At 62.0% G+C, this 15,740-nt stretch overlaps 1 protein-coding gene across 22 annotated transcripts in view; it reads left to right on the top strand.

The window, feature by feature from the left end:
- KIF17 (kinesin family member 17) overlaps positions 1 to 15,740 on the top strand; it is a 43,675-nt gene that overhangs the window by 6,009 nt on the left and 21,926 nt on the right. For 17 of the 22 annotated variants that reach the window (XM_070079175.1, XM_070079169.1, XM_070079173.1 and 14 more), the window contains exons 2-6: positions 310 to 456; positions 1,586 to 1,687; positions 6,432 to 6,621; positions 9,436 to 9,975; positions 12,952 to 13,061. In XM_070079175.1, coding sequence (XP_069935276.1) covers positions 310 to 456; positions 1,586 to 1,687; positions 6,432 to 6,621; positions 9,436 to 9,975; positions 12,952 to 13,061 — 1,089 coding nt within the window. The remainder of the gene's footprint in view (positions 1 to 309; positions 457 to 1,585; positions 1,688 to 6,431; positions 6,622 to 9,435; positions 9,976 to 12,951; positions 13,062 to 15,740) is intronic. The other 5 variants (XM_070079176.1, XM_070079186.1, XM_070079188.1 and 2 more) reach the window with 2 other exon arrangements.

Raw genomic sequence — 15,740 nt, forward strand, 5'->3', positions numbered from 1 at the left:
TGAAGCCAGGAGTTTCCTCCAAGTCTCCCATGGGGTGCAGGGACCCAGGGACCTGGCCATGTTCCACTGCTTTCCCAGGCGCGTTAGCAAGGAGCTGGATTGGAAGTCGAGCAGCCGGGACACCGCAGGCAGCGGCTTTTCCGGCTGCTCGACAGCACTGGCCCCTCAGATGCTTCCTTACTCTCCACTCATCGCCCGTGCCCTGTGCTGTCATGCGGCAGAGCCAGGGATGGCCCTGACTCTGGGTTAGGAGGCGGTGCCGCTCGCCTCGGCCTCTCCTGAGCCCTGGGTTTGGTTCCCCTGGCGCAGGGCGTCACTGAAGGCTACAACGGCACCATCTTCGCCTACGGCCAGACGGGCAGCGGAAAGTCGTTCACCATGCAGGGCCTGCCGGAGCCGCCCTCCCAGAGAGGCATCATCCCCAGGGCGTTTGAACACGTGTTTGAGAGTGTGCAGGTACAGCCGGGTGTGGGGGTGGGGGGCGGGGGGGTGGCGCCGGGGGCCCCGGGGGCCCTGGCCCTTCTGCCCTGTGGCAGGGGTCGTGGGACGCAGAGCTCGGCCTTGACTTGGTGCGGGTCTTCGGGGGCCGGCGCTGGTTTCTGAAACGGTGGGAGAAGAGGACCTCAGCCTTGAGAACATTCCGATGCCCATTCCATGACTTTCCTGGCCGCTTTGGCTCATTTTTTTTTTTTTTTGAAGATTTATTTATTTATTTGAAAGGCAGAGTTACAGAGAGAAAGAGGTCTTCCATTTACTGGTTTCCTCCCAAAATGGTCACGACACTGGGACAAGCTGAAGCCAGGAGCCAGGAGCTTCTTCCAGGTCTCTCCCACACATGCTGGGGCCCAAACCCTTGGGCCGTCTTCCACTGCTTTCCCAGGCGCATGAGCAGGGAGCTGGATGGGACGTGGAGGAGCCAGGATTTGAACCTGGGAAGCTGGCGCTGCAGGCGGAGGGTTAACCTGCTAAGCCACAGTGCCGGCCCTGCTTTGGTTCTTAAAAAGCAGGTGGCATTTCACGCGATACGGCCACCTGAGCACTGGGTTGCAACTCTCCGAGCTCCTCCTGTAATTGAGCGATTGCTATGGACCAAGCCTGTGGGAAACTCTAATTATGTCTGAACCCGGAGACAGACGCAGGGGTAACTGACAGCCCCGTGTCCATCACAGGGAGGGCCGGGCTGAGACTCTGAATTCGTCCCAGGGTGAGTGTTCCCTGGTGGCAACATGCAGAGAGGCCCACGGAGCAGGGCCTGCGAGCGAGCAGCCCAGAGCCAGGGCTTGTTCCAGGCCTCACCCGTGGCCTTGGGTTCTCGCTCCAAGCCACAGGGAGGACCTTTTTCGCTCCCATGAGCACGTGGACATAATATCAGCCGCACAAATAGCAGGACGGAGATTATGCAGTTTGGAGAGGGCTGGGGTCCCACTGAGCAGTGGGCAGGGCGATCAGGGTGACGTCACGCAGGGGTGGGGACTCCTCTCCCCATGGTGTCTCCCACGCCCCCGGCTGCAGAGGACCCAGGCCAGGTCAGGCCTGGCAGCAGGTGGGCCTGGGGCTCAGAGGCCTCTCCTCTCCACCCCGACAGTGTGCGGAGAACACCAAGTTCCTGGTCCGGGCCTCCTACCTGGAGATCTACAATGAGGATGTCCGTGATCTGCTGGGGGCCAACACCAAGCAGAAGCTGGAGGTGGGTGCAGGGAGGGGCTGTGGGAAGGTTGCTGTTCAGATGAGGTGGGGACTTTGAACTTGAACTTCGGAGTATGCTCAGAGTTCATGATGCAGGGGAGGTGTTAGTGGGCCTCCCCCACCGCACCTCTATATCTGCTGAAATAGATGAAGTTGGTGGTAGACTTCATTTGAAGTAAGGGTTCCACTGCTAAAAAAAAAAAATTACTTGGAAGATTTCTAAAGGCCCTTCACACTAAGAAGGCAATAGTGGCGATTGCTTATTAAGCGCTTCCTGTTTACTGGCTGGCTGAGGCCCATCGTGCCTCTGGCACTCAGCGTCTCCTCGTTGGGTAGCTATGATCTCCAAGCTGTCAGTGTGCGAAGGGAGCTTCAGTGTCCACGTCACACAGCGCTAAGTGGCCGAACCTGGACTTGAACCCAGCTGTGTCTTGACTTGAAGGTCCCAGATGTGACACACCCCAGTTTACCGCCTCTGAAGGGCTCCCATCTGACTTCGGTCCCCTTTGAAAGGCCCCCCCCCGAGGGGTGAAGTGACCCTCAGGCTGCTCCGCAGGGCACCCCTGGTGTAGAGGACAGAGAATGCCTGGGGAGACAGTCAGGCTGGGGAGACAGTCAGGCTGGGGACACAGTCAGGCTGGGGAGACAGTCAGGCTGGGGAGACAGTCGCTCACAGCAGAAAAGCTCCGACTGGCTCCCCCGGGGGCCGCTGCACAGGGCTCGATCCCTGCTGTCCTTTGTGCCCAGTCTCCTCTCCTTAAAGGGTGAGCCACAGAGTAGCTTTCCCAGCAGGGGGCAGCAGTGAGGCGTTTAGGGTTCCATCAAGATAGGCCGAACCAGGCTGGCCCTCTGGGGAGTCCGGTGAGGTCAGGAGACCCGGCAGGACTGGGCAGCCAGTGAGTGGCCAGGCTGGGCTCTGCTTGAGACCCTTTGGCCTTCACCCCGGTAAGACGCCTTGCTCATGTCTCGTCTCTTATGTGAGGTTCTCTAAATGCTGAATGGGGCGGCCGGGTGGAGGAGAGAGGTACCAACCCACATCCGAGGCCAGAATGCTGGTTGGCTGCCCCCTGCACCCAACTCTGGTGCTGTTTATCTGACCAGGCAACCAGAGGACCCCCAGGAGGCCCCACGAGTGGCATGGGGGTCAGCCCTCCTCCACGGGGACGTCTCAGGAGCATCAACCGGGGAGGTTGCTATGGAGACCGTTGCTTTACCCAAGAGGACAGACTTGCAAAGAGGAGCTGGCTTGCCGAGGCCGCGGGGCTGGGAGCCACAGAGTCGGGGCTGGGCCCCCAGGGCACGCCCTTCAGCTGCCACGGGGATGGGGAGCCTGAGTAGGGGCCCTGATGGCGCCTGTCTTCCCGCTCTGCAGTGCCCTCCAGGGCTATTCAAGACCCCGCAGTGGCCACGTGACACAGCCCTGCTCCCCAGTTGCTCCCAGACGCCCTGCCCTGGGTCACTGGAGATGTCCCTCTGATTGGCGGCTACTCTGTGGCCAGCTGAGCAGGCCAGGCCTCAGGGAGGAGCTGGAAAAATCCTGAACAGTTGGAGCCACATGGGCCCTTAGAGACCCCCCTGGAGCCAGCCCCTTCCTGGTTCGGATGAGGACACGCCGCGTGACCCGCATCTCCGTCCAGAACAAGATCCCCGGCCCCGCCCCCGCCAGCTTGGCGCAGGCGCACAGTGCTCTGCCCGGTCCACGCAGGAGCCCCGGCCGCCCACCTGGAGCTGTTCCCGTCTTCTCGCTCCTGGTGTAGCTGAGTCAGCCCCCAGGCAGGGAGGCAGGGAGAGGAGGCAGGCGTGGGGTTGCTGCCACGGATCAGCCCTAGACGGCCAGCCGGCGGAGTCAGGACCCCTGCCCACTTGGGAAACTTCTGCCAGCCTACAGCGGGGCGGCAGGAGACCCTCCTCTTCCTCTCGACCCTGGACTTAAAAGGGCCGCAGCTATCCAGAGCACCCATGCGCTTGTTGCCCTGGGCCATGGACCCGAGGCTGGGTGGGCCAGTCTGTCTGGGGGCTGCCGATGACCACAGTGACCAGGCGCAGGTGTTCCCCCGCCCCCTGCCCCGGGGCATGGAGCTCCGACCTGCTCCTTGTGGAGGACGTGCAGGGGAGGATACGGGGGTGCAGGTGCTTTCTTGCCCTATAACAGATGAGGAGGTGGAGGCTCCACTTCCTGTGTAAGACCAGCCCACCGCACGGTCAGGAGAGCAGGACTGGGCTCTGCATTCGGGGCCACGCCCCTCAGCACAGGCTCTTAACCTGCTCGGCACAGGGTCTGCTAATGTGTATAGCCGGAGCCGACTAGAGCAGCCAAGGCCAGCAGGAGATTTGGGGAAACAGAGGTACACACCCGGCCCCAGCCACTACAAACCTTCGTCCTGCACCCCAGCCGGGTCCTGCGTGGTGGAACAGAGCCTGGGGGCCTCTCTGCCTGGTTCCCCTGCACACTCCCCCACCGACCCACAGACACGGACACATCCTTGTCCATCCATGCTGCAGCCCACTGGTTGCCATGGCAACCCAGCTGTGGCCTCTGTGCAGCCAAGATGAGCAGTTACCCAGGGAGTGTGCAGAGCGGGCGGCTGTCAGAGCAGTCCTGCCTTGTTGGGGGTGGGGTTCCCTTGGGGAATGACAAGGTGTGTGTGTGTGTGGGTGGGTGGTGGGACAAACCCTCCTGGGCCTAAAGATAGAGCACTGGGAGACCCATTCCGCAAGGCGCATCTCCTGAGGTCGCCCAGGCCTCCAGACGCATCTCCGGCCTCTGTGACCTGCTCCAGAGCTGTGGTTAGATCCATTGTTGGACAGAAATGGGATTTATCGTCCCCATTTCACAGGTGAGGAGACAGGCTTAGAGTGAGGCAGACTGACCTCCCCACCTAGCAAGTGACAGAACCAGGGTTCTGGTTCTGAGTCTAGAGCAGGAAAGTTCACGAGGCCAGGAGCCCCTCGCTCACGGGGCTTGTGTGCCAGGCGGGGTCCTAGCCTCTGGGGGTGGCAGGCATCCCAGCAGGCACCTCTCAGGCATGTGAGTACTGTGGCTGAGCTGGAGGGGTGCTGCGGGCCCCCAGGGCTGGCTCCACCTGCGTTTGGGGGCTCCTGCTTCTGCCGCTGTGACCCTCCTCCCAACCGCCTCCGGGGCATGGGTCAGCTCTCCTCCCAGCTGCCTCCGGGGCAGGGGTCAGCTCTCCTCCCAGCTGCCTCCGGGGCAGGGGTCAGCTCTCCTCCCAGCTGCCTCCGGAGCACGGGTCGGCTCTCCGGGGCGTGGGTCGGCTCTCCTCCCAGCCACCTCCGGGGCATGGGTCAGCTCTCCTCCCAGCTGCCTCCGGGGCGCGGGTGGGCTCTCCTCCCAGCTGCCCCTGGGTGCGGGTGGGCTCTCCTCCCAGCCGCCTCTGGGGCGTGGGTCGGCTCTTTGTTATTTCAGGCTTCAGTTCCCGCAGGATGCTTCAGCTTCTCCCCTCTGCCCCTGGAGCCTTCATGACCTGTGACCCCTCGATGGCTGTGACCTTCAAGTCACTTAGCCTTTAGGGTGCCTCCCTGGCTGCCCCGGTGTGCCAGCTCCACTCCCTGGGCTGGGCCTGGCTGGGTCTCCGCCTCCTGCTGGAGCAGATGGGCCCATGTGAGGGCCCCGACCCCACCGAGAGGCCCTGAAGCCGGTGGGGCTTTCTGCGCTCGGCCTGCAGGGCCATTGGCAGCCAAACCCCTCTTGTTCCAGTCCACTCTGCTCTTGCCGGAGTGGTTTTATTTCTTCTCACAAGTGAGAAATACTGTGTGTCCCAGCTCCATGTCTGCAGCTAAGTGACCAGGTGGCCTGGGCAGTGAGCAAGCCGGCGCCATCGCATGAGCTCTCTGACCTGCAGCCCTCACGCAGGGCTGCAGCCACCTGAGCTGCACCTGCTGGGGCTCTGTGCAGCAAATGGCCAGGGGCTGAACACATTCTTGCTGCCCCAGAGGGAGGGCAGAGAGGGGATCCGGAGCTCAAGCTCCCAGACTAAAAACCACCTTCACGGCGGTGGCCCTGGTGGGTGCCCCGTGGATGGCACCTGGCATTTATGGGACACTTAGTCACCTGCCAGAGGCACCATGCTGAGCCTTGGGTGCCCCCTTTGTCTTTAAGATTTATTTCTTATTTATTTGAAAGGCAGAGTTACAGAGAAGAGAGATAGAGAGAGAGAGAGAGAATTGTCCATTCACTGGTTCACTCCCCAAGTGGTCGCAGTGGCCAGGGCTGGGCTAGGCTGAAGCCAGGAACCTGGAGCTTCTTCCAGGTTTCCCATATGGGTGCAGGGGTCCAACCACTTGGGCCATCTTCTGCTTTCTTAGGCACATTAGCAGGGAGCTGGATCGCAAGCGGAGCAGCCAGGTCTTGAACCAGCGTCCATATGGGATGCTGGCATCGCAGGGGGAGGCTTAACCTGCTACATCACAATGCCGGTCCCTTCCCCTTATTTCACTGGTTTCTTACCATAGCCCGACGAGATTGATGATGTCTCATACCCATTGTATAGATGTGGAAACTGAGGTCCAGACTGAGTCACTGACACAAGGTCCCACAAGTAGGAGGCAGGAGGAGGTTTGCGGGTGGCCCTGCCTGGAACGGGCGCCTTCCCTGTTATGGGGCGTTAGCTGAGCCAATCCGCGCTGCAGGAGGGCAGGCGCGGTCTGGTGGAGCTCAGGCCTAGGGTGCCCTGGGGACCCCTGGCCCCACCTCCACCCCGCTCCTGAGCCGTGCCTCCTGCCCGCAGCTGAAGGAGCACCCGGAGAAGGGTGTGTACGTGAAGGGGCTGTCCATGCACACGGTGCACAGCGTGGCCCAGTGCGAGCGCGTCATGGAGACGGGCTGGAAGAACCGCTCGGTGGGCTACACCCTCATGAACAAGGACTCCTCACGCTCACACTCCATCTTCACCATCAGCATCGAGATCTACGCTGTGGGTATGCGCCTGGGACCAGGGGCGGATACCCGAGCGGGTCCAGCGCCTGTGGAGGAGGGACCACCAGAGGGCGCTCCCCTGCGGCAGGGCAGGAGCTGAGGAGCTGAGGCTGCACAGCAGGGGGGTGCAGGAGCTGGGCTCCTGTCCCGAGGCCGTCCGTCCTCTCTCTCTTTGTAGTCTCACTGAGCTTCTTTCTGGCCGAGTTTGTGAGAGCCTGAGCAGGAAGGGACAGAGCGTGGTTACTCGGGGCCTGCGGGGCCAGCACTCGGCTGCTTCGTTCTGTTGCAGCCTGCAGCCGTCCCAGGCCGGGCAGGCTGCATTGTTCTCGTTTTCCCGTGGAGAAAACAGCTCGGAGCTGCTGTGGGTGTGCTTGCCCAAGCTCCCGCCAGCCCAGCCCGACCCCAGGTCCTCCTGATCGCTGGTTTTCTTCTGCTGACCCTCCCTGCTGCTGCCTCTCGCGAGTCTGTGGCCCAGCAGGAGTCGGGCTCCGGAGAGCGCGGAGCAGCAGGCAGCGGCAGCCCGGCGGGAGCACAGGTCTGCAGAGGCGGTTGACCAGGGTCAGCGCCCAGGCTGGTGGGACCGTCCCCACCCCGCTCAGTCCAGGCCCCAGGCCTGCCCCTGCCGCTTGCCAAGTGTCCGAGGGGTGTGTGGCTGGGGAGGGTGGGACTCGCGTGCTCCCAGGGGCAGGGACAGGAGGGGCAGGTGATTTGGTCCCTCTTGGACTCTGCAGGAGTGTGTGAAGGAGGGGACAGGCTGCCTGCAAACAGGCTTTTAACAGATTTAAAAGATGATTCTTGCTTTCATTATAAAATAATGCAAACTCAATAAAGATACTTAGAATTTAGAGAGAGATGGGGGAGAGTGCCCGTGGTTCTGGGAACCAGCACAACCAGCCGTTCCCATCAGAGCACACTGTGCTTCGCGTTTTCTTTTCAGAAAGATTTATTTATTTATTTGAAAGGCAAAGTTACAGAAAGAGGGAGACACACAGAGAGAAATCTTCCATCTGCTGGTTCATTCCCTAAATGGCCAAACAGACAGGGCTGGGCCAGACCAAAGCCAGGGGCCTGAAACTCCAACCAGGAGTTCCCACGTGGGTGCAGGGACCCCAACACTTGGGCCATCCCCCACTACTTTCCCAGGTGCATTAGCAGGGAGCTGGATCAGAAGTGGAGCAGCCGGGACTCGAACCGGCGCCCACATGGGATGCTGGCCTCACAGGTGCAGCTTAACCTGCTGCGCCGCCGTGCAGTGCCTTGTCTTTTGATGCTGTTTTTCCGTGAACGTTTTAGGCACGATTGGAGTCTTACGCTCCAGGTGGTTTCCCCTTGGCTCTGTTTGGCAAGCATCTCCCTCGTCAGCACCGTGTGCCCGGGGCGGAGGGTAGTGCAGGCATTTCTCTCACCCATTTATGACCAGCCTTTGCAGGGTGCTCCAGTTGTCTTCAGATCTGCGGTGCTGTAGATGAGGCTGTGGGTGGAAGTGGCTGACACAGGTTCCTTGCAGCGGAGCCCTGGGGGTGGGGCTCGCGCGTGAGGCTCCTACGACCTGAACACAGAGCTTTCCCAAGGCCGGTCCCCATTCTGTCCTGCTCTTTTATTAAAAAGTAATTTAAAAAATCAGTTGCATGGCAGAGAGAGAGAGAGCGCGAGCGAGAGCACGTGAGCGAGCAGGAAGGAGCTCCACTGGTTCACTCTCCAAATGCCTGCAGTAGCCAGGGCTGGGCCAGGCTGAAGCCAGGAGCCAGGGACTCGGTGTGGGTGTCCCGTGTGGGTGGCAGGGACCCAACCACTTGAGCCATCACCTACTGCCTCCTAGGGTAACGTCAGCAGGAAGTCAGAATCAGGACAGAGTCAGGACTCGAACCCAGGACTCAGATATGGGATTTTGTTCCTAACCACTGCACCAAATGCCCACCCCTCTCTTTAAAGAGCCTGAGGACCCACGCCCCTCATGCGTCCACCTGCTGCGTCCCAGCCAGGCTTTCGCCCTTTCAGATTGGGGGCCCGCGTGTAACATGGGCAGCTGCGGTTTCAGCCCCGCCCCCGCCTCCCTGCCCCGATCTGGGGCTTCGGGCCACGTCAGAATTGAACGATGTCGCCCTCCAGCTCCTGGGGTGGTTTACGGGGTGGCCAGTGCCAGTGAGCACTAGCCTTGGGCAGGCCCAGGCTGAGCTCGGCGTGTTTGCGCCGTCACTGCCGTCCTCATGGTGACCTTCAAGCTGGCTTTGTGTCCGCACTGAGAGAGGGGCTGCTGAGGCTGAGTCCAGTGACGTGACCTCCCGTGTGTCACAGCTGCTAAGGGAGAGGGTCCGGATGGGCCCTCTGAAGCCCAGTGGTCCAGCCGCAGGTGGCTGTCCCATCACCCTCCATGCCCAGGGCCCATCCAGCCGGCACAGTAGCAGTGACCTTGGCACCATGTGCCGGGCTGCTGTGGCCCCCATAAGAAACTGCTGCAGGTTTCCTCTGCTCCTCCCAACAACTGACCCTAGTGGGGGCTGGTGCTGTTGTCACTTTGTTGATGTGTGAAACTGTGACCCAGAGAGGCGCATGGCTCCCCTGGTGTCACACAGCAAGGCAGAGGCAGGACTGGGCTGGGAGCCAGGTCCAAGAGTCTCCAAAGCTGATAAATGGACGAATCAACTCCTTGGGGATCCAGCCATGCCCCCCACCCCCCACCTTTGGCCTAGAGGAGGAGTGGAGGAGCTGCTGGGTAGCCATCAGGAGCCTGCTGCACTCAAACAAACTAACACCCGGCCCCTGCTCCCCGGAGTCGGACGGCCCAGCGTTCTGATTTGGGCTCCGCCCCTTAGCAGGTGTAACCCTGGACACGTCGCGTGCTCAGTGGGCTCCTGACCCCGGGGCGCCCTCTAGTGCCCTGCCTGCTCTGTCTGTCTGTGCAGACGAGCGGGGCAAGGACCACCTCCGGGCGGGCAAGCTGAACCTGGTGGACCTGGCAGGCAGCGAGCGGCAGTCCAAGACGGGCGCCACGGGGGAGCGGCTCAAGGAGGCCACCAAGATCAACCTGTCGCTGTCGGCGCTGGGCAACGTCATCTCGGCGCTGGTGGACGGCCGCTGCAGGCACATCCCCTACCGCGACTCGAAGCTCACCCGGCTGCTGCAGGACTCGCTGGGCGGCAACACCAAGACGCTGATGGTGGCCTGCCTGTCGCCCGCCGACAACAATTACGACGAGTCCCTGAGCACGCTGCGCTACGCCAACCGGGCCAAAAACATCAAGAACAAGCCGCGCATCAACGAGGACCCCAAGGACGCGCTCCTCCGCGAGTACCAGGAGGAGATCAAGAGACTGAAGGCCATCCTGGCCCAGCAGATGGGCCCCACGGGCCAGCCAGGTAGGGTGGCCCTGGAGGGCGTGGCAGGAAGGGGCGGGCCCGAAGAGAAGCGAGCCTACGCCTGGCGTCTCGTCCCCACCTCCTCTGACGCCACGGGGCACGGCTGTCTTGGTTGGTTTGTTTTCATTTTATTTGAAAGGTGGACACGGAACTTCCATCCACTGGTTCACGCTCCAAATGCCAGCGACAGCCAGGGCTGGGCCAGGACCCAGGAGCGCAGTCTGGGTCCCCGACCTGGGTGGCAAGGACACCAGTACTTGAGCCGTCACTGCTGCCCCCAAGGGTGGACATTAGCAGGAAGCTGGGATTGGAAGTAGCAGGACTTGAACTCAGGCAGTGCAGTAAGGGATGCGGGCTACCCAGGCAGCGTCTTAACCACTGCTCCAGGGGCCCGCTGCTGGGCTCAGCTTTTGAAGAGTCAGGCGCAGCCCTGCTCGGTGAGAGCCCAGATGGTGTTTGCCTGGCCGTGCCTGAAGGAGAGGCCTGGCCCTGGCTCGTCCCACCAGCCACGGGCCCTCGTCGCCCGCTGCCGGCCTCCGCCACGCCCCCAGCAGCCCCTGCTGTCCTCGTGGCAGCGTCATGGCCGCCGGCTGACCTGCTCCCCCACGTCCCACCCAGCTCCTCAGGGGGAAGCTGCTGGTGCCGTGTGCACACCCGGGCGTGAGGCTCTCCCGTCTGGCAGGTGGAGAGCACCACCCAGAGCTGGGCCTGCAGGGTCCTGGGAGCTGAAGGTCTCTTAAATTCTTCTTCTCCCTTCTTGTGGAAGGGAGCACAGGGCAGGCTGGGTCCACGGGTCCATTTGTCTGTCCCCACCCACTGTCTCTCATCCGCTCTGCACACACGTCCATCTGCCCCTCCCTCCACCTGCCTGCCTTCTCCTCCACGCCATCATTTATCCATCTGCTCACTCACCCATCCACACCCCACCCCCGGCTGTCCTTCCTTCTACACACCCACCAGTCCAGTTACCCAGTCGGACTACTATCCCCATCCATCCAGCCACATCCAGCCTGTCCTGTCTTTCCTGTGTCCCGCCCCCCACCTCCATTCCTCTGTCCACAGCTCCCTGACTTAACCTCCCAGGAAAAGGTCAGCCCGGTAGTCTACCGTGTGCTGCAAGGCAGACCCTTGGGCAGAAAGGAGTGTGGGGCCAGGTGTGTGTAGGGTAGGACATGGTCAGGCCTGGATGGCTTCACGGAGGAGACAGTGAGTGAGCTGAGATGGCCAGTGTGTGTGCATTTAGGGCTCTAGGGTGCATTTGGGGAACCACAAATGATGCTACCGGCTGCATGGTGGGGGTGGGGCACAGTCAGGTGGAGACTGGCAGGGGGTGGCGTGGAGAGGGCCCGGAGGGATTCCGCTTGGGCCACCTGCCTCTCTCCTCTTCCCCCTCCCCCCACGCCTGCCTGGCTCACTCCCAGGTTGGTAAGCGGGAGACAGCTGGGAATGGCAGGAGGCCTCAGGATAACTGGGGAGGCTGTGACGCTGGGCCCCCAGTCGCAGCAGCCTACATGAGTGCAGCCTCCGTGCGGCCTTACGGGCAGTGTGGGCCCTGGGTTGGAGCATGCGGTGCCCCGCTGGCTGCAGCGACTTGGGTGGCACTGGGCAGAGCAGCGCGTGGAGCAGTCGGTAGCCAGCTCACCTCCTGGCTCTTCGGGCCAGCGGCTTGGCCCCTGGGACCTTGGTCCCCTCGTCTGTAAACAGAGAAGTCAATGCCTTGATTTTGTGGTAAGGCAGTGGGGAGGATGATCCGAGCCAGCAGGCGGGGCGTAGGGGCCTGGCTTGCAGCCTGCGAATCTTGCTGCTGTCCCCAGCCTGGTAACGACTCAGACCTTCCTGGTGTTGAAGCTTAAGCCTTGGGGTCATGCCTGGGTTCTTTCTTTCTCTCAAATCACCTGCAGTCTGCCACAGACCGCGCTGTCTCTGCCTTCAGCACACGTCTGGATCATCCACTGCTTTTGCACCTGAGCCGTTGCTGCCTCTCCCACTGCAGAGGCCCGGGGTCTCCTGGCACCTGCCCGTGCCACCCCCTCCCCCAGTGCCTCCTCCACTGTTCAAATGCAAGTCCCAGTCCCTACTGCACCCACTCCAGCGGCACTGCTGAGCCCAGAGCAAAGCTGGGGTCCCCCGTCCAGCCCCATTTCCTCTGCAGCCTCTGGTGTGCCTCCTCTGCCCGTCACTCTTGCTGGCCACTGGCTGGTGCTGGAGCGGTGCAGGCCCAGGATGCCCCAGGGCCTTGGCACTCACTGCTCCCGTCCGTCTGGACAGCGATTCCCCCACATCCCTGCCCGCCTCTCTCCCTCGATCCCTGCTTCTTGCCTTGTCTTCAAGGCCTGCCTCCTCCTCTGAGCCCCACCCAACCCGGCTTCCTTTTCTTCTTGGTGCATAGCCCCTGGGATCGTGTTGTACGTTTTGCTGATTGTTTTGTTTGCTTCCTCCTGCGATGGAGAGCCTAGCGTGGGAGTGGAGTTATTTTTTTTAAATATTTATTTATTTAAGGGGAAGAGTTACAGAGAAGGAGGATAGACACCCACTGGTGGCCATAACAGCCAGAGCTGTGCTGATCTGAAGCCAGGAACCAGGAGCTTCTTCCGGGTCTCCCATGCGGGTGCAGGGACCCAAGGACCTGGGCCATCTTCTACTGCTTTCCCAGGCCATAGCAGAGAGCTGGATTGGAAGTGGAGCAGCCGGGATTCAAACTGGTGCCCATATGGGATGCCGGCACTGCAGGCGGAGGCTTAGCCCACGACGCCACAGCGCCGGTTCCAGGGTGTGGAGTTCTGTCTGTTTTACTCGGTGCTGTGGGCTGGTGTCGCGGTGCTGCATGCATGCCGGTGTCACAGGAGCCCTGTTGAGTGAAGCCAGCACTCGTGGGCCATCTCTGAATGACCACGTGGTGCTCTTCACACGGATTTCTCCTGAGTTTCTGCAAACATCGTGTGCTTTGCTCTCTGCTCTCTCTTGTTCTCCTCCCAGCCCTGCTGTCCAGCCAGGAGCCCCTAAACCCTGACCAGGGCGGGGAGAAGCTGCTGCCCCCACCTGTGACCCAGCGTGACGTGGAGGCTGAGAAGCAGCTGATCCGGGAGGTGAGGCCCGAGCGGGCTGGAGAACAGGTGGCCGGATCAGGGCTGGGGGCCGCCGCCTTGGCCACGGGGCCGCGTTCCACCTTCACCGTCACCGTGGCATTGGATCTGCAGTCCCTCTTTATAGCTGAGAAACCTTAGGGACACCACGACTCGCCCAAGGTCACACAGCTAAGGAGAGCATGAGCCAGGATTCGAACTTGGCTTCCTGGGTCCAGACTGAGGGTCACCGCCACATCAGTGCCTGCCCCGGGGAGAAGAGAGAAGGGGACGGGGCTTCTCCAGGAGTGCGGGGTCTCCTCGGGACTGGAGGGGGGGTTGGCTGTCGATGGAGGCGGAGAAGCCTCGCTGGCCCTGGGAGAGGCCTGCGCAGAGGCCAGGTGGTCAGAGAGGAAAGGAGTCAGTGCCCTCAGCAGCTGTGCCCGGGCCCAGGGGCTGACAGCAGGGCTGCCTCTGACTGGTGGGTGAGCGCAGCGTGGGCCTCGCTGACGCCCGGGGGCCCGGCTCCCTCAGCCTCCCTGGGAAGCAGCAGGGTGGGCATCGCCCGACTTTGCAGACCCAAGCGCCCCCCAGGCAGGGACTCCCACAGCCCACCGTGCCCTGCTTTCTGGACGCCACTGCGTCTTGATGGCTGCGCCCAGAGCTGTGCGCTGACCGTCTCTCGGGCACGCTGGCTTTGCTCATGGGACTCTAAGGCCAGGCTGTGCCCCTGCCACTCAACTATGACCTCAGTTGGGGTCAGCCCTCAGGCCCCGGAAGTCCTTCAGGCTAGGGGGGCAGATCAGGTAAAGCCTGGGGTGACAGTCCTAGAGGCCGGAGGTTCTGGGAGCCCAGCTGCTCACTGGGCCTCCTCACCTGCTGGTCTGGGCTGGCTCCTGGGCAGGGGTCCCAAGGAGCGGAAGTCCCCAGACAGGAGACACCCAGCCACAGCAGGACCTCGGTCCTGAGTCCAGGAGGGCAAGGGAACTGCACAACAGCTGCGACGAAAGCTTCCTCCTCCAGGCAGACGGCCCCTCAGCAGGGCACTGCCGCCCCCTGGTGGTCACTTAGGGAGCTGAGCTGCTGTTCCCAGCAGGCTGCCTCGAGGGGCTGGAGCTGGGAGGGCCTCTCGCCATCCTCGAGCCACAGCCCAGAGGACACAGGGTCCCTCTGATCGCTGCTGCCTCTGCCCCGGAGCCTCTCTGATCGCTGCTGCCTCTGCCTCTCCTGAGGGCCCCACTTGGAGGAAGGGGGAGGGGGCTTATTCTTTCTCCTCCGAGCACCCGGGACTGTGCTTCCCGTCCATTCTGGCCCAGGCAGAAGGCGCAGGCCCAGGGAGGAGGCTCCTCTGTGGTGAGAGGGTGTGGCCGGGAGTGGCCAGCTGTGGGCACGAGTCTACAGGGGCAGGATGGGGGACATAATTTGCTCCTAGAGCCTGCCCTGCTGTCACATTCTCAGATCCGGCTCAGGCAAGTTCTGGTACCCCAGTTCACGTGCACGGAGCCTTGGGGGCCTCACCTGCAGGACAGGTGCCCAGCAGCTCTCCCGCAGCTTCATGGGGGCTGGGCAGGGCGGCACGCACGATGTCTCTCTGCCTTGGGCTGCGCACCGAATACCAAGCAGGGACCAGGGATATGGGTCTGTGCTGCAGCCCCCATTTGTCCTCAACAAGTGTGTTCCGAGCCCGTGTGTGGGGCTGGGCCCCAGGGCTGGAGGGGTATGTGGAGCTGGGGTTCTGCATTTTCAGTGCTGGAAGTGAGAAGCAGACTTTGCAGACGGGCGGGCGTGGTCTCGTACAGAGTGACGTCACAGCATGGGAGGGGCATTGGGGGCTTGCGAGCATCGTGTCCCCGAGGTGGGCTTGGCGTCAGATGGCTCAGCCATGCCACGAGATGAGAGGAGCCCGCAGGCGGCAGACCTGCAGGTGGAGGTGTCGGGGGAGTGGAGGGCGCGGAGACAAAGGACGAGTAAGGGCTGGGGTGCGCTCTGGCACTGGGATACCCGCCTGTGGTTCGGGGCCTCTGGTTAGAAGTGAGGATGGAGGGTGGGGCTGCCGTGTGTGCATGAGTACATGTGTGTTCACATGTGTGTGTGCAAGTAGTGCTCATGGTGCGTGCGCTGTGTGTTCATGTCGTGCATGAATGTGCTCGCATTGCATGAGCATGTGTGCTAGTTATCTGCATGTGTGCAGGTATGCCAGTGCACGCATCTGTGCCAACATGTGTATTTGCTAGTACACATGTGCCTACATGCATGCCAACTTGCACATGCATGTACCATGTGAATGTGTGTGTGTGCTCTTGCATGTATATGTGTTTCCAGCCAAGTCTTGCTAGGGTGTGGATCGGGGTGGGCTGAGGCTGGTTTTCACAGGGCCTGAGCTGTGCTGGCAGGAGACAGTGGTGGCTGTGCCTGGCCGAGGGTTGACCAGTGCTGGGATCTGGCTAGGGGAGGAAGGAAGGGAGGGAGGGCCGGGCTGGGGCACTCGTGGGGCTCTGAGAGCTGCCTGGGCCTCAGGGACGTCGCAGGTGTGGCCAGGATGCTCTTATGTGTCCACAAACGTGTGAAGAGCGCCCAGCCCCACTGAATGTCTCTCTCCCCTCTCTCCCTCCCGAGCGCCTGGGCCGCTACCACGAGGGCCGGGTTTGTACTTGCGGAAGCCGGAGCCTGAGGGGCGCCTCCCGGGGAGACGCCGGTGGGAAG

The sequence above is a fragment of the Oryctolagus cuniculus genome, chromosome 7 (genome assembly GCF_964237555.1).
Source record: "Oryctolagus cuniculus chromosome 7, mOryCun1.1, whole genome shotgun sequence".
Lineage (NCBI taxonomy): Eukaryota > Metazoa > Chordata > Mammalia > Lagomorpha > Leporidae > Oryctolagus > Oryctolagus cuniculus.